The 20996-nt window shown below is 49.4% G+C and overlaps 1 protein-coding gene across 1 annotated transcript; it reads left to right on the forward strand.

Moving 5' to 3' along the window:
- Nucleotides 1-16060: 16060 nt before the first annotated feature.
- LOC103304176 (zinc finger protein 436) lies at nt 16061-20638 on the forward strand. The gene is made up of 3 exons (XM_054710122.1): nt 16061-16196; nt 18855-18970; nt 19679-20638. Exons 1-3 carry the CDS (start codon nt 16061-16063, stop codon nt 20636-20638), a joined length of 1212 nt encoding a protein of 403 aa, XP_054566097.1.
- Nucleotides 20639-20996: the final 358 nt, after the last annotated feature.

Genomic DNA, 20996 nt, shown 5'->3' on the forward strand with positions numbered 1-20996 from the left:
CCTGTGTGTGTGTGTGTTTTCCTATTTAAACACCCTCATTGCTATTGTGACAAATAAGTAACGTTAACACAGAAGAACGGAGCCCTGGCCGCAGCTCAGCTGGGTGGAGCACTGTCCTGTTCAAAAGGTTGCGGGTTTGATTCCCCGTCAGGGCACCTAGGGGAGGCCACTGATTAGTGTTTCTCTCCCTAAAAAATCAATTTTAAAAAATTCTCGGGGGGTGGGATGGGTTAACAAAATTATTTTTTAAAAGGATGGAGGTTGTAAGACCAATTCTAGCAGATTCTGTGCAAGGCTGCAACCCCTCCCCCCCAGGATTCCAAGTGAGTCCGGAGGAATGTCATTGCGTCCCTTGTCCCATCAAGATACAGCGAGCTGCAGGGCACAGGGATGAAGAGAGAGAGTCGCAGGGGCCCAAGAGCTGGAAACCAGGCAAGCATGGACACCTCCTGGGCATATCCGCTTCACATTTCCCCTTTTCCCGAGGGACTCCTGGGAGCGAGGGGTATGTATTTGATGCCCACGTTTCCCGTGAGATGACATTAAAATTCTCCAGGTCCAGCTGGGGTGGGTCAGTGGTTGAGCATCAACCTATGAACCAGGAGGTCACGGTTTGATTCCGGGTTAGGGCACGTGCCTGGGTTGCAGGCTTGATCCCCAGTAGAGGGTGTGCAGGAGGCAGCCGATCAATGGTTCTCATCATTGATGCTTCTATCTCCCTCTCCCTTCCTCTCTGAAATCAATAAAAATGTATTTCTTTAGCCCTAACCGCTTTGGCTCAGTGGATAGAGCGTTGTCCTACGGACTGAAAGGTTCGATTCCAGTCAAGGGCATGTACCTTGGTTGCGGGCACATCCCCAGTAGGTGTGCAGGAGGCAGCTAATGTTTCTCTCTCATTGATGTTTCTAACTATCCCTCTCTCTGCCTCTCTGTAAAAAATCAATAAAGTAGATATTTCTTTAAAAATTTCTCCCTGGCCAAAACCGGTTTGGCTCATGGATAGAGCGTCAGCCTGCGGACTGAAGGGTCCCAGGTTCGATTCCGGTCAAGGGCAGGTACCTTGGTTGCAGGCACATCCCCAGTAGGAGGTGTGCAGGAGGCAGCTGATCGATGTTTCTCTCTCATCGATGTTTCTAACTCTCTATCCCTCTCTCTTCCTCTCTGTAAAAAAAGCAATAAAATATTTTTTTTTTTTTTTAAATTTCTCCCTGTCACAGCCTGTGACCAGCAGCCCATTCCATCCCTTCCTCCACCTTGGTTGTCTTGAGTTCTGAAGAAACATTTCCTCAGCCTCTGGGTCAGAAATAATGAAGTTCAGCAGATGGTGGTTGAGTGCTGCCTGCACAGCCTCTTCAGGCAAAGGGCCAGTGGCTGCTGTGTCATGGGATCCTTCCCACGACCTGGTGTGGCACGTTGGCTTGGAGCAACGGGAGCATCCAGGTTGAAGTGACGCAGTGCTGCTGCCCTCCCATTTTCCGGGGGAGAGGGATCAGTTCGTTCTCCAAGTCCCAGTGATGGAGATGTGCCTCCCCGGGGTGCCCAGCACTGGCTGGTGAGTTTGCAGCCATGTCCTCACACAAGGGCCCTTTATCCTAAACGTCACACAGTGGTTTGTGGTGAGAAGATGGTTGCTGGAGGTGAGCTGATGGCTTTCCCAGGCCTGGCAGTTTCCAACGTGGCCACGAGTTTTTAGCCATTCCTCCCTAGAAACTGCCTGGGCTCGTTCCAGCCAATAGCGGCAGCAGAATCATGCCATGTGACTGCCTTGAGACAAGGTCTTAAAGAAGGATGTGGCTCCATCTTCTTTGCTGGGACCCTCCCTCGTCCTGGGATGGCTCCACCAACCACCCTGCTCATGCCCTCGGCCCTCACCCTGACTTAGCCTCTTTCAGGTCCCATAGACCTGCGTGACCAATGGAGTGACAGGTCTGTGGTTCTGGCTGGAACGTGAGCCCCATGCGGGCTGGGCGTTGGCGTGGCTGCTCACTACTCTCCCCTTAAGAAACATTTGCTGGGCCCTGGCAGGGTGGCTCAGTTGGTTAAATTCTAACCAGTGGTCGGCAAACTCATTAGTCAAAAGAGCCAAATATCAACAGTACAACAATTGAAATTTGAGAGCCAAATTTTTAAAACTTCTAACGCCACTTCAAAATAGACTCACCCAGGCCATGGTATTTTGTGGAAGAGCCACACTCAAGGGGCCAAAGAGCAGCATGTGGCTCGCGAGCCCCGGTTTGCCGACCACTGGGTTAGAACATGTCCTAATACACCAAGGTTGCAGGTTCGATCCCTAGTCAGCAAACACCAGCAACCAATAAGTGCACCAATCAGTGGAACAGCAAACAGGCTTGTCTCTCACTTCATCTGCCTCTCGATCCACAACCGGATCCCCCAACCACAAGCATGTCCCCTCCCAGGATGGCCGTCCCTGGAATTCCATGACACTCTCTCCTCTCAGGGTCGACGGAAAGGTCATCCCTGGTTTAACTCTAGAATCACCCAGGAACAGTATAGATAAGCAACTAAACCATCTGCTGTTCACACCACCAACCAACCCTCAAGGCAAGAAAGGCTCCTTCATGGTTTTCCAGCAGAGATTCCCAATATCAACAAGGTCTTGGTTTGGTGCTGTTTTTTAAGCCCCTCTTATACTTGGCAAATAAACGTTTTTTTAATTAACAAAATGAGTTAAGTTTTCGTGCCCTAGCCAGTTTGGCTCAGTGGCTAGAGCGTCGGCCTGCAGACTGAAGGGTCCTGGGTTTGATTCTGGTCAAGGGCACACAGCTAGGTTGCAGGCTCCAACCCTGGCCCTGCTCGGGGCACGTGCAGGAGGCAACCAATTGATTTGTCTCTCTCACATCCATGTTTCTCTCTCTCCTCCTCCCTCCCACTCTAAAAATCAATGGAAAAATATCCTCAGGTGAGGATAAAAGAACAAGTTTTCAGGGGCAACATAATCTGGCTAAAACTCAAGCAATATTATTTTGTTTCAACTGAATTTAACTCATTTTGACAAGTGAATAACTGAAAGACCCCTTTAAAAGTAGTTTGGAGGGTTTTTATTGACACTATTACAGATGTCCCTCATTTTCCCCCTCCACCCAGCCCCACCCCCTGGCCTTCGCCACACTGTAGTCTGTATCCATGAGCTAATATTTAGCTCATCTCTTCCAACGCCCTCCAAGGCCCCTTCCCTCTGAGATCTGACTGTTCCTTGCATCCCTGTCTCTGGACCTACTTTGTTCATTAGGTTTCACATTTAAGTTCTTTCTCTGACTGAAAAATTATTAGCATAATAATCTCCAGATCGATCCCTGCTATTGCAAAGGGAACGAGTAGTTTTTTTTTTAACAGCCATGTAGTATTCCATTGTGTAAATATACCTTTTTTTTTTTTATCCACTCCTCTACTGATGGGCACTTGGGCTATTTCCAGAGCTTGGCTATTGTAAATAACACTGTTATGCATATAGGATATGTTGCTAGAAGTGTGATTGCTGGGTCAAATGGAGGAGTTTTGAGTTTTAACAAGTGAGTGGATTTAGAGATTAAGCAAATAAAATGGAGAGTATGAGACATGGCAAAACCCAAGGATGGGAGTGGATACGCAGTTTGAGAGGCCTTTCCTAGAGTCCCTACATAGCTCACCTTTGCTGTTCCCCTGCCGGTCAGGCATGCTCTTGGGTATGTGCTCCCCCAAGAGTTTCTCACCGTTCCTTCAAATGAGTTTATGCTCAGGGCACCAACTCCAGCCCCTCTCATTCTCCCCCTTCCATGGCTGAATGAAACCACACTCTCCTTTCGAAGATGCCCCTAGCCTTGCCAGGCCAGCATGATGGGCAAGGGGAGCTGGGAGGGCGGGCCGTGACCACCCAGGGCCCCCAGCACAAGGTGAGTCCCCGGGTCCCTTTCTCGGTCAGATAGGCCTGCATTCTGGGCTGTTTGACGGAACCTGGGAATTTTCCCTCAGACCAGCCCAAAGACCATTTACTTTAGCTTAGCCCGGTCAACCACCCCTCGGCAAGCTTGACACCTACCTCCTTAGCACCCAGAGAATCACCCACTTCCAGTTCACCCTGAGGCCTCCCCTGGCTAGAGACACACCTGCCCTTGCCAAGACCCCCTTCCCAGCCCAGGAGCCTGAAGACCTCATCTCCCTGCTCCCAGCCAACCCTCCACCCTCTACAGGAAGGGGACACTGTCCCACCGCACAGGGACAGGAGCCCCCATGCCCAGGCCCTTTGCCACCGTCCCACAGACATTCTGGGAGACTCCCTGAGGGATGTGGTATTACCCCTTTCCCTCTCTGAAATCAATAGAAAAATAATTTTTAAAAAGACATCCCTTGGCATTTAGATTCTAGACTTTCTGGAATATACAAGTTTCAGTGTCATGGTAGCAAGTAACAAGTATCTGTGAGTTCCTAGGCAATGGCTGCTGGGTAAAGCAACCCACAAGGCCAGTCCCAGGTGAATCCCAGACACAGGAGGACAATCCAGGAGCTCAGGACTCATGTCGAAGGAGGTCGGGAGTGGTTCCCACCAATTGACTGCCTGGGAAGATGTCCTTCTTGTAGAGCCAGGGCGAGCGGTGGGTCTGTGTCCTACACACAGTGCAATGATGAAATATATATCAGCGACGGCCATACCTACCACCTCTGCAGCAATAGGCTCCCATCAGCCACGACTTGGTCATGGCCCAGGCGTGGTGGTTCGGTGGGTTGGAGTGTCATCCGGTAAACCAACAAGGTGGCGGGGTAACACTCCCGGTCGGGGCATCTTATATACCCGGGTTTCGGGTTCCATCCCTGGTCGGGGTGCATACAAGGAGGCAACCGATGGATGCTTCTCATATCGATGTTCCTCTCCCCCCAACTCCCTGCTCTTTATAAACCATCTTACCTAATAAAAGAGAAACATGCAAATTAACCATCACTCCGCTACACCCACAGCCAATCAGAGTATGCATATTAACCCAACAAAGATGGAGGTTAATGTGCATATGGAGGCGCAGAGCGGTATGAAGCCTGCTTGAGGGGAAGGGGGGCGGCGGAGAGAGCTACTGGAGTGGTGCTCCGACAGAAGTGAGGACTTGCTGGCTCCCTGGCGGCTGGGAGTGAAGCCAGGAGAAGGAAGGCCTATTCTTGCACGAATATCGTGCAACGGGCCTCTAGTAAAAACATATCCTGTGGTGAGAATTTAAAAAAAAGACTTGGCTCAGTAACTGCCAGGCTCCCGAGTCTTCGCCCCTGTCCTCCTTAGGGCCAATGGGGAGGCACCTACGTTCCCCTGAGCAGCCACAGAGGACGACCCGCTTCCGGCCTCCATCCTCAGCGAGGCACAACCAAGCTTCTCCTGAAGGTCACGGTCTCGGAGCCCCACCTTTCAGCCTCCACCAGACACACAGGATGCGGTGAACTCGGGTTCCCCCATCAGGGTGCTCCTCTTCTTCCCTGGCGGGTCTGGAGGGACATCATCCAGGTCCCTCATCAAGGTCCCCGAGGAGAGGAGGCTGAGTCCCGGAGTGGGGTGGGGGGTGGGCGATGTCTCCATTGCTTGGGGCGTCCTTCCCCGGCACCCAAGGTTTTCGGTTCGATTCCTCTCAGGCACGTACCTAGGTGGCGGGTTCAACCTCCAGGTCAGGCACATCCAGGGGAGGCGGGGGGCACGTTTCTCTGTCACACCAGGCGGGGGGCGTGGCTTGAGGTCCCCCCGGCCCGGGGCAGGGGGAGCAGCCTTAAGTCCCCCTCCATTTTATCTCTCTCTCTCTCTCTAAAAACAATACACATGTCCTCGGTGAGGATTTAAAAAAGGAAGAACGCAAGCAGGACAAGCTCAGTTCAGACTCGACTTCCGCCCTCGACGTGGGTCTCAGCGTCCGTCCATCTGTCCGCGGTCTCGGCGTCCCTCGCTGTGGCGTTGGCCGTGGTCGCCGGAAGAGAACCATCGATCCCGGAGAGGCGCCCCCAGGGGCAGAGCTGAAGGAAAGCGAGGGTCCGGGCCGCAGCAGGAGCCTCCGTCAAAGACGGGGGGAAACTAGCCGCGCCCCAAACCCACTGCCCGTTAAGACGCCACATCCGTTGTGGTGAGCAACCGCCGCGCCACGCGAGAAACGGCCAAAGGCGCGCGAGAACAAGATTTCTTTCCCACCCACCCCCGGCGCGCTGCCTGCTGGGACTTGTAGTTGCTGGCGCCGAGCGCGCGCACTTCCGCCGAGCACCGGAAGCGCCGCCATTGCCTCGCCCGCGCAGGTGAGTCAAGCGCCCCGCGACAGGCGGGGAGGTTCCAGTGTTCGTGGGGCGGGGCGGGTCCGCAGGACCGGGCCGAAGGGACCCGGACCGCGCCCGGGAGGGACCGGACTGGCCCGGAGGCCTCCTCTTGAGGGGCTGGGCAGGGGCCTGTCAGCTTCAAGCCCCTCCGGCTGCGGGAACGTGGAGAGAGCCAGCCGGTCGGTCCAGTCAGGGCCCCTCGCGGCCGTCTTGCTGCAGAACCGGGCTGGGCTCCTCTCGTCGACCCTCTTCTGCCGGAAAGCAGGCCCTGGGCTGCCGTGTTTTGTCGGCACCCCGGCGGGCGTCTGTGGATGTGGGGGCCTCCCACCCAAGCCTACATCGCGCCTCCATTTTTCCTCTATTAAAATCACACTGCCCACCCCCCGGGAGGTTCTCGGTGCTGGAGGTTGGCAGCCGAGAGCCTCCTGGCAGCCGCCCAGGTTAGTCCTCCTGGTGCATAAAGAAGGGAGTCCTGTGAAGAGGGACCCCTCAGGGGCATGGGGTGGTACCTTCCTGACTGGGCAGGCCTGGGCGGGGGGTCACGCCCCAGGGCTATTGTGTCGTGAAAAGCTCATCACTGTCTCAGGCCGACTCTGATTGGTTTCTGTGTTTCTATCCGGGGTTAGCACACCTTGGAAATGCCTTGCTTCCTCCTCCCCTCCCCTCTTTGCACGTCATCTTCCCCGTGTTCCTTTCCTAATTCGGAATGCCTGAAAGAAGCTGCAAGCTCATTCCTGGAAAGCCCTCTCTCAGTCTGTGGAGATGTTGCTTCCAGGTGTGTTCGCTGTTTGGCTTCCGTGAACTAGAAGAGTTCTCCACCAGTGCTGCCCCAGGCCCTGCACCCCCACCCTTTCATCCCCACCCTTATACCCCCACCCTTGCATCCCCACCCTTGCATCCCCACGCTTATCCTAGAGACACCTGGCCGCAGAACACTGAGCCACATTTCCTTCCACTGGCAGGTGAAATTTGTAAAAATCTGAAGAGAAAGTGTATGTTGTCCAAGTGAAAAAAGAAGAAGGGGGAGCCCATCCCCTAACCGGTTTGGCTCAGTGGATAGAGTGTCGGCCTGCGGACTGGGGGGGGTCCCAGGTTCGATTCCGGTCACGGGCATGTACCTGGGTTGCGGGCACATCCCCAGTGGGGAGTGTGCAGGAGGCAGCTGATGGATGTTTCTCTCTCATCGATGTTTCTAACTCTCTATCCCTCTCCCTTCCTCTCTGTAAAAAATCAATAAAATATATTTTTTAAAAAGGGTGGGGAGCCCAGCCCAAGCAAACATCGTCAGCAAATGCCTGTTCCTGGGTGTTGGGGGCCTACCTTGGTTGTGTGGGCTGATGCCCCAAGTGAGGGGCTGGAGGGGCCAGAGGAGCGAGCAGGACAGGAAGCTGAAGCTGTCCTGTGCCTGAGGGTTTGCCTGCTGGGTTTCAAAGCGCCTCTGGGAACGGAACCCTGTTGGAAATAACTCAGTGCATGCGGGAGTGTTAGGGCAGTGGGAACGGCTGATGACACTCTGCATTTCCATTTCTTTTTATTTCTTGACTAGTGGCCCGGTGCATGAAATTCGTGCACATTAAAAGGGGGATAATTAGAGGAAATATTTTAATATTGCTATTTGCCCTTTCTCTATAATAGAAGTGTCAGAGATGAAAGGAAATTAGTAAAATGTATATAAAAATCTTCCTCCTGTCAGAGTCTGGGGCAGGCCTCGGGACCCAGAGTCAAGTCCCTGCCCACCCGAAGCACCTCAAAATCCCACGAGATCCAAACCCAGCCAGCCCCTCCCCCTCAAGCCCTGCCGGGCAGGGGGCGTGGCCTCAGGTCTCCCATCAAGCCCTGACAGGTGGGGGGTGTGGCCTGAGGTCACCCAGCCCAGCACTGGGGCAGGAGTGCGGCCTCAGATCCCCTGACCCGGCCCAGTGCCACACAGCCTCAGGTCCCTGCTGATTGCTCCTTAAGGCTCGTTATGGGAACTCAGCCTACACTGTTGGTGCAGCCATCTTGTGTGACGGAAACCCCTCCTTTGCTGTGGGCACTGCCATCTTTGTGATGGTGTGGTGGTCAATTTACATATTCCCTCTTTATTCGATAGGATTGCTTTTAGGGAGAGAGAGAGAAAGAGTTAGTCATTTGTTTTTCCACTTATTTATGTATTTATTGGTTGATTCTTGTTTGTGCCTTGACTGGGGATCAAGCTTGCAACCTTGGTGTATGCTCTAAGCAGGTGACATACCTGGCCAGGCTTTTCTTTTGAGAGAGAGAGAAACATCGATTTGTTGTTGCACTTATTTATGTGATGTTTTCTTAAAAGATATGTTTATTGATTTCAGAGAAAGGGAAAGAGAGATAGATCATTGATGAGAGGGAATCATTGGTCGGCTGCCTCCTGCATGCCCCCTTCCCCAACTGGGGATCGAGCCTGCAACCTGGGCATGTGCCCTGAGTGGGAATCAAACTATGACCTCCTGGTTCATAGGTCGATGCTCAACCACTGAGCCACGCCAGCTGGGCTATTTATACATTTATTTGTTGATTCTTTTTAAAAAAATATATACTTTATTGATTTTTTTTACAGAGAGGAAGGGAGAGGGATAGAGAGTTAGAAACATCGATGAGAGAGAAACATCCATCAGCTGCCTCCTGCACACCCCCTACTGGGGATGTGCCTACAACCAATGTACATGCCCTTGACCAGAATCAAACCTGGGACCCTTCAGTCTGCAGGCCGACACTCTATCCACTGAGCCACACCGGTCAGGGCTATTTGTTGATTCTTGTATGTACTCTGACCCGGATTGAACCGGCAACCTTGCTATATTGGGATAACGCCCTACCCAACTGAACTACCAGCCAAGACTCCATTTCTAATGAGGCACCAAGAAAGGAATCACAGAGCAATAGAGAAGGAATTCGGGTCACAGCTCTGTGGAGTTGAGGATGCTATAGGGGGGTAGGGCTAGATGTGGAGGAGGGAATGGCAGTGTCAGGGAGCCTGGGGCAGTCCTTGAAACCCCACCCCATCATCAGCGAAAGAGGAAATTGGAAAGGTAAAGAGAAGGAGCCTCACCCTCTCGGTTTGGCTCAGAGCGGCGGCCTGCGGACTAGAGGGTCCCAGGTTCGATTCCGGTCAAGGGCATGTACCTTGGTTGCGGGCACATCCCCAGTGGGGAGTGTGCAGGAGGCGGCTGATCGATGTTTCTCTCTCATCAATGTTTCTAAGTCTTTATCCCTCTCCCTTCCTCTCCGTAAAAATAAATAAATAAATAAAAATCAATAAAATATGTTTTTTAAAAAGAAGGGAGAGAGAAGGAGCCTGTTCCCCAGTCCAGCAGGGTCCCAGCCCAACCAGCCCTCTCCCGGGTCCAGCATGCGATATGGGAGGAGAATGTTGTGTTTGTGTGTGATTGACAGGACTGTGCTGTGCCCATACTGGGTGTCAGCACAGGGTTCAACTCATTTAATTCTCACAGCAGCACCTTGAGGCAGGACTGTTGTTCTCCCAGAAGTCTGCAGATGAGGAAACTGAGGCCCAGAGGGGTAACGTCTGCTGGGGTCCTGCCGGGGCAGTGGTAGAGCTGGGACTTTGGATGTAGACCATCTGGCCCTGGCCGGTGTGGCTCAGTGAGTTGGGTTCATCCTCTGCACCTGGCGGTTGCTGGTTTGATTCCTGGTCAAGCTACATGCCAGGTTGTTGGCCCGGTTCCCCGGTGGGAGGTGTGCAGGAGGCAGCCATTCGGTGTTCCACTCTCACACTGATGCTTCTCTCTCTCCCTATCACTTCCTCTCCAAAAATCAATAAACTTTTCTTAAAAAAAAAGGCAAGCAGTCTGGGTGCAGAGTGGGTGTTCCCATACCTGGCCCTTGGGTGCCTCCAGACAAGGAAGGAGAGCATCAGAGGGTGGGGATGGTTAGGCAGTAGGAGATTGTCGGGGACGGGCTAGAGTGTCACAACAAGACAGCATCACCTAGAGCTGTGGGCAGCCTTGGGGGTGGTGTGCCTGTGTGTGTGCGTAAGTGAGAGGGCAGGATGGGCAGGGTGAGGGAGGGAGACTGAGGGTGTTGGTCACTCAGCTGGAGGAGCAGGGGCTTGGTGGCAAGGGTGGGGCTGAAACAGAAGGAAAACCTCCCTGAGGAGTTGGCTAGGAGCCACCTTGGATGGTGTGGACTTGGAAGAGTCCAGGATCATTGATTGGAATGACTTGAGAAGTTTGCAGAGATGGGCCGTAGCCAATTTGGCTCAGTGAATAGAGCATCGGCCTGGGGATCAAAGGGTCCTGGGTTCAATTCTGGTCAAGGGCACATACCTTGGCTGCAGGCTCCTCCCTGGCCCGGGCCCCTGGTTGGGTTACGTGTAGGAGGCAACCAATCGAAGTGTTTTTCTCACATGGGTGTTTCTCTCTGACTTTCCCTCTCTCTCCCACTCTCTCTAAAAGACCAATGGAAAAATATCCTCGAGTGAGATTTAACAGCGGTTGAGTGTCAACCTAAGAACCAGGAGGTCACCATTCGGATTCCCTGTCAGGGCACGATCCCCAGTGTGGGGCATTCGGGAGGCAGTTGATCAATGATTCTCTCTCATCTTTGATGTTTCTGTCTCTCTCTCCCTCCCCCTTCCTCTCTGAAATAAACAAGTTATATATATTTTTTTAAAAAGTTTGTCTGCAGCCAAAACCGGTTTGGCTCAGTGGATAGAGCGTCGGCCTGCGGACTGAAAGGTCCCAGGTTCGATTCCGGTCAAGGGCATGTACCTTGGTTGCGGGCACATCCCCAGTAGGGGTTGTGCAAGAGGCAGCTGATCGATGTTTCTCTATCATTGATGTTTCTAACTCTCTATCCCTCTCTCTTCCTCTCTGTGAAAAATCAATAAAATATATTTTTTAAAAAAAAGAAGGAACTCTTTCCTTTAAAAAAAAAAGTTTGTCTGCAGAGAAGAGATAATGGTGAGAGGGACCGGAAGGGGAGCGAGAGCCAGACCTCACAGCTAGCTGTAAGGGATGGAGATGGATTGGATGTCAGTATCCTTGCAGTCTCATACCACCCAGAATGTAGACACCAGCAGGGGGAGGCAGAGAGCAGCATCCAGTAGCACGGGGCCAATGGGGCAGGGCACCCAGATGAGAGGGGCTGAGAGGTGGCTGCAGGTGGAGAATGACGAGAAAGAGGGCAAGGGCAGTGGGCAGGGCAGGGGGTGTGCTGGAGGGGCAAGCTGAGAGCCCGTTGAATATCCACCAGGCCTTGGGGAATTTTTACTTAAGTCTTTCTTTTCTTTTTTTAAGTATATGTTTTAATTATAATTAACATACACTATTAGATTCAGGTGTACGCTTAGTGATTCGACATTTAGGTACCTTGTGCTTTTCTTGGTAAGTCTAGGACCTGGCACCTTTCACAGTTATGATATTAGTGACTGTACTTTTTACATCCATGGGATTATTTTTATAATGGGCAGTTTGTGCTTCTTAATCCCTTTGACCTTCTCACCCATCCCTCCACCTGTCTGGCAACCATCAGTTTATCTCTGTGTCTGAGTTTGTTTCTATTTTGTTTGTGTTTTAGATTCCGCCTGTAAGTGAAATTACACGGTTTTTCTATTTCTCGGACTTATTTCACTTAGCATAATACCCTCTAGGTCCATCCATGCTGTCACAAATGACAAAATTTCCTTCTTTTTCATAGCCAAGTAATATTCTATTTGTAGATATATATGTGCCACAATTTTTAATCCACTCATCTATTGATGGACACTTCGGTTGCTTCCATATGTTGGTTATTATAAATAATACTGCAGTGAACATAAGGGTGGATACATTCTTTCAAATTAGTGTTTCAGGTTTCTTTGGATAAATCTCCCGAAGTGGAATCGTTGCGTCATAAGACGGCTCCATTTTAAATTTCTTGAGGTAACTCCACACTGCTGTCCACAGTGGCTGCACCCATCTGCATTCTCACCAACAGTGCACTAGGGTTCCTTTGGGAACAATGCTTGAAACAAGTGAGCCACACTAGCCAGGGCTCTGCATATTTTTCAGTTGGATTTTCTTTTTATGTTGAGCTGTATGAGTTCTTTATATATATTGGATATAACCCCTTATCAGATATGCCTTTTACAAATGTCTTCTCCCATTCATAAGTTGCCTTTTTGTTTTGTTGATGGCTTCCTTTCAGCACAAAAGCTTTATAGTTTAATATACTTTCATTTGTTTATTTTTGCTTCTTTTTCCCTTGCCATAGGACACATATCTAAAAATGATTGGTAGGCCCTAGCTGGTTTAGCTTAGTGGATAGAGCATTGGCCTTCGGACTGAAGGGTCCCAGGTTCGATTCCGGTCAGGGGCACATGCCTGGGTTGCAGGCTCAATCCCTGGTGGGGGACGTGCAGGAAGCAGCCGATCAGTGATTCTCTCTCATAATTGATGTTTCCATGTCTCTCTCCCTCTCCCTTCCTCTCTGAAGTTAATAAAATATATAGATAGATAGATCTATATCTATATATATCTATCTATAAATCTATATATATATATTTTTTTAAATGATTGGTAGGACCTGGCTGGGTGGCTCAGTTGGTTGGGGCATTGTTCCATACATCAAACAGTTGCGGGTTTGATCCCTGGTTGGGGCATTTATGGGAGGCAACTGATCAATTTTCTTTCACATCCATTTCTCTTTGTGTGTGTGTGTATGTGTGTGTGTGTGTCTCCTCTCTCTAAGATAAATGAATATATCTTTGGGTGAGGATTTTTAAAAATTAAACAAATAAAAATTATTGGTAAGACGAGTGTCAAAAAGTTTATTGCCTATGTTTTCTTGTAGAAGTGTTGTGGTTTTGGGTCTTACCTTTTCTTTTTCTTCTTTTTTTTTTTTTTTCATTTAAGTCTTTAATTCATTGTGAATTTATTTTTGCATATGTAGTTAGAAAGTGGCCTAGTTTCATTTTTTTTTGCATCTATCTGTCCAGTTTTTCCCATCACCATTTATTGAAGAGACTGTCTTAACCTTTTGTATATCCCTGCCTTGTTTGTCATGGATTGACCGTAAACACGAGGTTTTATTTCTGGACTGTCTATTCTGTTATTCTGCCCCAGGCAGTGGGGCAGCATGTTGGTACCTCCAGAATGTCTTGAGGGAGAGGGTGCATGTGGGATAACACCCCTCTTTCAGCGAGTCCTTTGCTGCCCTGGGGATTCTCATATCCTCCTTGTTACCATCCCCCACGCACATATTTTGAAACTGGCAGATGCTTCCTTGTAATATTTTATATTGTGCAAAAACATTTTTTGAAACCAGGTCATGTTTCACTGTTGTTTGGGAACTGTACAGGTTTCCTTTTCTTCTTTTTTTTTCAAACCACTTGATGTTTCATTGGAGTATTTTATATATTTTTTAATTTGGTTTCAGAGATGAAGGGAGATAGAAACATCAGTGATGAGAGAGAATCATTGATCGGCTGCCTCCTGCACGCCCCCTACTGCGGATTGAGCCCACAACCCAGGCATATGCCTGTGGAGAGCGGCCACAGTGTTTGGACAGGTTCAAGCCTCAAGACTAATGAGAGGGCACAGTCCTCTCATGGCCACGTGCAAGTCCTAGCTTGGAGGGCAAAGCTACTCTCAGCATAATTATAGCCAAAGGCTATGGTTGTAAGTTTGAACCTGTGGTCCGGACACATGGTCCCACTTGGCTGAGTGATGTGGGCTTGATAGAGTTCAGGTGCATGTAATTGAGTAGATTCGAAACCCAGGAGAATGTTGTAAACATCTTGACGACGCCCTTACTTTGCCTCGTGGCATCTGCTATAAAATAAAAACACAGCTTTCAGGCTATGGCGCTGTCACTAGCTCTCCCATCAGAGAGGACAGCATCCCACCCAGTCCCAGCTTTTTTCTCTTATCTGTCTTTTCTCAATCCTTCACTGCCCTCTCTCAGGCTCACCGAACCTGGCTGAGCTGGCTTGCCACATATGCCCTGACTGGGAATCAAACCATGACCTCCTGCTTCCTAGGTAGATGCTCAACCCCTGAGCCACGCCGGCCAGGCTCATTGCAATATTTTAAATTTATACAATTGTTTTTGACACCCTGCCTTTACCTCTCCTTCATTCTCTTGAAATGACAGAAAAAAACTGGCCTATTTGTATGAATGTTGAGGGAAAACTGTGTATCTGAGATCACAGTTCAGACACCCTAGCACGTGCCTGAGCATTTACCTTTATCCTGGAAGCAGTTCAGGACCATCCCCAACCCAGACCTGAGCAAGCTGGACCCGCTTCCCCACTGGAAAGCCGGCATGGCCACCTGGGCTGACCTCAGAGCCTTGCCTCCCTGCTCCTCATACCCGAAGGAAATGCCCCTCAGCTGGAACATTCCTCTCTCTTTTGGGGGTGGGGTGGGCTGGAGGGTGTGGGGGTATTGAGGAGGGGCTGACTCCCTGGTTGTGCCTCCACCACTAGCACTGCCCCTGAGGACGGCTGCCCCCTTTGAGACAGCTTCTTCAGGTCTGAGGAGGAAATGGAAGTGTGTGCTCAGCCAGTCCCATCCCAGGTGAGTTAAAGACCTTTGCTATGTTTGCCTCTCTGTCTCCTCAGCTGTAAAGTGGGTCCAGGAATATAGCACTCGCCTCCCCAGGAGCCCATGATGCTGCCTTATACCTTTGGGTGAGACCCCCCAGGGGTCCCTGCAGATACAGCTCCTTCCCGGTATGGGTGAGCCAGGGCTCCTTAGGGCCTCCTGTACCTGGTGCCCTGGGCCAGGTCTCTTTCCCTCGTGTCCTGTGAGATGTCCAGAGTGGGGTGCTGCCTTCATGGTCACGTCAGGGCAGCTCGCACCTGAGAAGTTCAGGGACTCATCCAGGAATCCGGCTACTCAGTTGTGAAGCTGAGATGCCACATCACGCCTGGCACCCAGGGCCAGGGTGCATGGCCCTTCACCTGCCAGCCTTCCTGGAATGCCTGCTCTGCCAGTATTTTCTGTAAAGGACCAGGTGGTGGAAACTGCCTTAGGTTCTGCAGGCCACATATGCTCTCTCCCCCATGTCCTTTTGGTATATGGCCTTTGAAAAAAACACCCACGTAAAACCCATTTTCAGCTGTACTAGGTCTACTGCAGCTGCTGTAACAAAATAGCACGACTGTGTGGCTCAGACAACATTCATTTTCTCATGGTTCTGAAACCTCACGGTCTGAGACCACGTGCCAGCAGGGTTGGTTTCATGAGGACTCTTCCTCGCTTGCTAATAGTGCCTTCTCTGCGTCCTCGATGGTGGAGAAAGAAATCTCTGGTGGTCTCCTTTTGAGGGTACCAATCCCACTGCATTAGGGCTCTGCCCTTAGAACCCCCATTAACAGTTTCATAAAGGCCCTCTCCCCAAATGCAGTCACATTGTGGGGTAGGACTTCAACATGTGAATTTGGGGAAGAACAACTTAGCTCATGGCATTAGCCTTCTGAAAGCACACACAGTCTTGGCCTGTCTGCTGGGCTGTGTTTTGCTCATCCCTGATTTCAAACATCCTCTTTGAGTGCCTTTAAGTCTGTGATTTTGTAGAAAACTGGGGAGTGGGGTTCCCACTGTTTCCTGGGGCAGAAAGTCAGAATCACTGGTGTGACGAGCAACAGACAGGTCCTCGGAAGTGAGGACGCCGGGAACTGCGTTGGTGTCTGATCAGAGCACTGCCCGGAGGCGGGAACCTTGTGGATGCTCTGGACACCATCTCCAGCCCACACCACCTCCCTCCCTCTGCTGTCCTGCCCTCCTCCACCTTCCTATCGGGGAGGCAGGGCCCCATGGTAACACAGGCGATGTTTCAGCTACCTGTGAGCTTCAAGGATGTGGTGGTGAGCTTCACACATGAGGAGTGGGCACGGCTGGACCTGGTGCAGAGGACACTGTACCGTGATGTGACTCTGGAGACATGTGACCACCTTGTCTCTCTGGGTAAGTTGGGCTCTCCCCATCACATGGGCTTTTTGCCCCTAGGACTCCAAACTCTGACTCCAAGGGTGTGCTTGTGCTGGGGTGAAGCATCCCCAGAGTGGGTCACTGTGTGTGTGTGTGTGTGTGTGTGTGTGTGCGCGCGCGCGCGCACTTGCAAATAATAAAACCTAAACTTTAGTAAGGTCCACAGGTAACTCATATTTTTAAAAAAATATACTTCATTGATTTTTTACAGAGAGGAAGGGAGAAGGATAGAGAGTTAGAAACATGGATGAGAGAGAAACATCAATCAGCTGCCTCCTGCACACTCCCCACTGGGTATTGCCCACAACCAAGGTACATGCCCTTGACTGGAATCAAACCCGGGACCCTTGAGTCCTCAGGCCAGCATTCTATCCACTGAGCCAAACCAGTCAGGGCAACTGTCATTCTTTATAGTAAACAGAAACTCTTTCTAATGTAAAGACCTGATAATCCTTTCTCTTAAGAATAAACTCATATAGAGGCTAGAACACATTATATTTTGTAAAATTACAGAATATATACACTGAGTGGCCAGATTATTATGACCAGCCAGATTTATTATGACCACCCCATCAGTACAATGAAGTGAATTAGTTATGCAAATAATAATAATAATAATAATATAACCTTGAAAGTATTTGCTTAGGAAGTTTTCAATACTGAATATTGAGTACGTGTCAATGAAGTACTGATGGGGTGGTCATAATAATCTGGCCGGTCATAATAATCTGGCCACTCAGTGTATATATTTGTTTGTTTGTTTTTCCTTCATCTTAAATTGTCTTTTGGTGCCTTTAAGAGCTAGTCCTATATTCGGGACAAGTGGGTCCCTTTTAGATGCAGATCCTGGGTATTGCGTTTGGTCAGCTTCCACTGCATGTTTGTGACTTATTTCCCAGGAATGGCTCCTGGGCCCTCCTAGTCCATCCCTGTCTGACCCCAGGGGAGAGGGCTGGGCCTGGGACACAATCTCTTTGTTTGGAAGCAGAGCATCAAGTACTGTGTTTTTCTCTATTGACCAGGACTTCTGCTCCCCACTGTGGATGTGATCTCCTGCCTGGAGCTAGGTGCTGGCCCATGGAGGGAGGAGCAGGAACCGCCTCCCCGAGGTGAGAGCCTTTGGACAGAAGAGGAGGGAGGCCCTTTGCGGGAGCTTCCTTGCCGTTCACTGCTGCTTCCTCGTGTCCAGCAAGACAACCATGTCCTCATCCACGGGCCCAGCCCAGCGAGAACACTCACTACTGTCATCTGCACATTTCTTAGGCCGGGGTTTATTTCTGTTCCCATTTTCCCTTTCTGTTTTTTTTTTTTTTTAATATATATTTTATTGATTTTTTTATAGAGAGGAAAAGAGAGGGAGAGAGAGTTAGAAACATCGATCAGCTGCCTCCTGCACATCCCCTACTGGGGATGTGCCCGCAACCAAGGTGCATGCCCTTGACCGGAATCAAACCTGGGACCCCTGAGTCCGCAGGCCCACGCTCTATCCACTGAGCCAAACCGGTCCCGGCTTCCCTTTCTTCTTTACCCTTCAGCCACCTTGTCTTGTTCCCAGATCCTCCTGACCCTGAGTTTTCACCAGTCCCTCATCATGACTTCCACCTGGGGAAGAACTCCTCAGGTCTCATTATCAGGTCTCCTTATCAGATAAGAGAGTTTCTCTCCTATCAGTTATGTTTCTGTCCCTCTCTCCCTCTCCCTTCCTCTCTGAAATCAATAAAAACATATTTAAGCCCTAGACAGTTTGGCTCAGTGGATAGAGCGTCAGTCTGTGGACTGAAGGGTCTCGGGTTCATTTCTGGTCAAGGGCATGTACCTTGGTTGCAGGCTTCTCCCCAGCCTGGGCCCTGTTCCAGACTCATGCAGAAGACAACCAATCGATGTGTTTTTCTTACATCGATATTTCTGTCTTTCCCTCTCTCTTCCACTTGATCTAAAAAAAAAAAAAAAAAAAAAAAAAATCAATGGAAAAATAGCCTCGTGGGGATTGATTAATTAATTAAAAACATATTGAAAAAATAAATAAGGAACCATATTCACAGGTCCCAGCAACTGGGCATTGATATGTTTTGTGCTTATCGAGGACCACATATCCTCAGACTCAGTTCCTTCTGTACATTTCTCCTTTAATACTTACATTCTCGTGCTTATTCTTTTTTTTAAAAATATATTTTTATTGATTTCAGAGAGGAAGGAAGGAGAGAGAGATAGAAACATCAATGATGAGAGAGAATCATCGACAGGCTGCCTCCTGCACGCCCCGCACTGGGTATCAAGCCTGCAACCCAAGCATGTTCCCTTGACCGGAATCGAACCCAGGACCCTTCAGTTCGAAGACTGATTCTCTATCCACTGAGGCAAACAAGGGAGGGCTCATGCTTATTCTTATTTCCCTGCTCCTCCTTTGGGTATCAGCTCTCCTCAATCAACTCTTCATTACCTTTGCTTGTTTTTTTGTGCTGCTTCACTGATTTCCTATTTGGTAGTCCATCCCACTCTTTTAAATCCTGCATGGAATTATAGTTCATGGACTATAAACAGACCCAGAGACACCTCTCATACTTGTTTTTTTCCTTCATTCCCCCTCCCATCTCCGGCTTTTGCAGTAATTGAGGCATTTTGGATTTCTTTCAGAGTGGAAGACTACACTTGAAAAGAAAGAGTCCAGTTCTGAAAAGGATATTGGTGTGGAAAAACCATCCTTCCATGTGGAAATGAAACGCTGTATAGAGGGCCCCTGGTCTGTGTCAGTAGGAAAAATACAGGATTGGAGGGCCCTGCCAGAGGAGCACCAGGAGGAGTCTTTGAATCAGATTGTACCTACCTCGGGGGAGAATATGTTTGCTGAAGTGGAACATTGTGAGCATGACCTGGGCGGAAGTTATCTGAGTGAAAGCCTTCTACCTCTGACATTACCCACAAGAACACATTTGCACAAGCGTGACTCACAGTTTAAAGAGTTGAAACAGACCTCAGTTTTCATTAATCATCAGAAAGGTGGTACCCTTCTGAAGCCCTGTGAAAACCTTGGAAGTGCCAGGGCCTTCTCTGAGAGCATTCACTTGAATAAACTTGCAAATGTTGAAACGGGAAGTAATAAGCCTTGTGGTTACACTGTCGACAGTGACTCTTTCCACTATGGCACATCTGTTCATTTTCATAATAAAAGTTTTTCGATAAAAAAGAGAAATGATTGTAAGGACAATGGAAATGTTAAGCACAGCATGTCCCTGAATGAAAACCAGCCAGTACATTTGGGAGAAAGTCAGTACACATGTGACAAACACGTTGTACAAACTGAAATGATTGTCGGTGATCCTAGATGTGAGAAGGACCATGGTGCCTTCTGCGCGGCCTCATCTGTTCATGACGGTGGCATCATCAGGACCAGAAAGAAGCCACGCGCATGTAAACTACGTGGAAAATCCTGCAGCTGTTGCTCTGAGCTTGCACACCAGAGGACACACACTGGAGAGAAGCCATATACTTGCAGTCATTGTGGAAAAGCTTTCAAATGGAGATATCTCCTTATTGTGCATCAGAGAACGCACACTGGGGAGAGGCCTTATCAGTGTAACCTGTGTGTTAAAACCTACCGTGGTCAGTCAGCTCTTATAAAACACAGGAGAACCCACACAGGTGACAAACACTATGAATGTAATGACCGTGTAAAGTTCTTTAACCAGCAGGGTCACCTTACTAGGCATCAAAGAATTCATAGTGGAGGGAAACCTTACTTGTGTACTCACTGTGGAAACTCCTTCAGCCGTAGCTCTGACTTTGTTGCACATAAAAGGATTCACAGTGGAGAGAAACCATACGAATGTAACCACTGTGGGAAATCTTTTTGGGAGCGAAAACAGCTTCTTGCACATCTGCGAACTCATGCTGGAGAGAAGAAATTTTATGAATGCAGTCATTGTGAGAAAGTTTTCAAATGGAGGTCTCACCTCATTCTGCATCAGAGAACACACACTGGAGAAAAGCCTTATGAGTGTATTGACTGCGGGAAAGCCTTCAGTGATGGATCATCTCTTAGAAAACACGAGAGGACACACACTGGCGAGAAACCCTACCACTGCGACCAGTGTGGGAAATCTTTTCGGCAGCAGTCACAGCTTGTCGTGCACCAGCGAACCCATACTGGAGAGAAACCTTATGAATGCAGTCATTGTGGGAAAGCTTTCAGCCAGAGATCTGGCCTCATTGTTCATCAGAGAACACACACTGGAGAGAAGCCCTATAAGTGTAAAATCTGTGTTAAAGCCTTCAGCCAGAGATATCTCCTCATTGTGCACCAGAGAACACACACTGGAGAGAAGCCCTATCAGTGTACCATGTGTGTTAAAGCCTTCAGTGGTCGTTTAGCTCTTCAAAAACATGAGAGGACACACAAGGTCAAGAAACCCCATGAATGAATGTAATCATTGTGAAAAAGTACTTTATGGGGCAGAGTCACCTTACCAGGCATCAGTGAATTCACACTGGAGAGAAACCACATTTGTGTGCTCATTGAGGAAAGTCCTTCTGCTATAACTCTTTGTTGCACATAAAAGGATTCACACTGGAGAGAAGCCCTATGAATGTGACCACTGTGGGAAAACTTTTTAGCAGTGATCATAGCTTGTGTATCTGCATATTCATTCTAGAGGCAAGAAACCTTACTAATACAGTCAGTACAAAAGGTTTCAAATAGAGATCTCATTATGCACCAGAGAACACACTGGCATGAAACCCTATAAATGTAATCACTATGAAAAGGCCTTTTCATACTAG

Source organism: Eptesicus fuscus, chromosome 21 (genome assembly GCF_027574615.1).
Source record: "Eptesicus fuscus isolate TK198812 chromosome 21, DD_ASM_mEF_20220401, whole genome shotgun sequence".
Taxonomy (NCBI): Eukaryota; Metazoa; Chordata; class Mammalia; order Chiroptera; family Vespertilionidae; genus Eptesicus; species Eptesicus fuscus.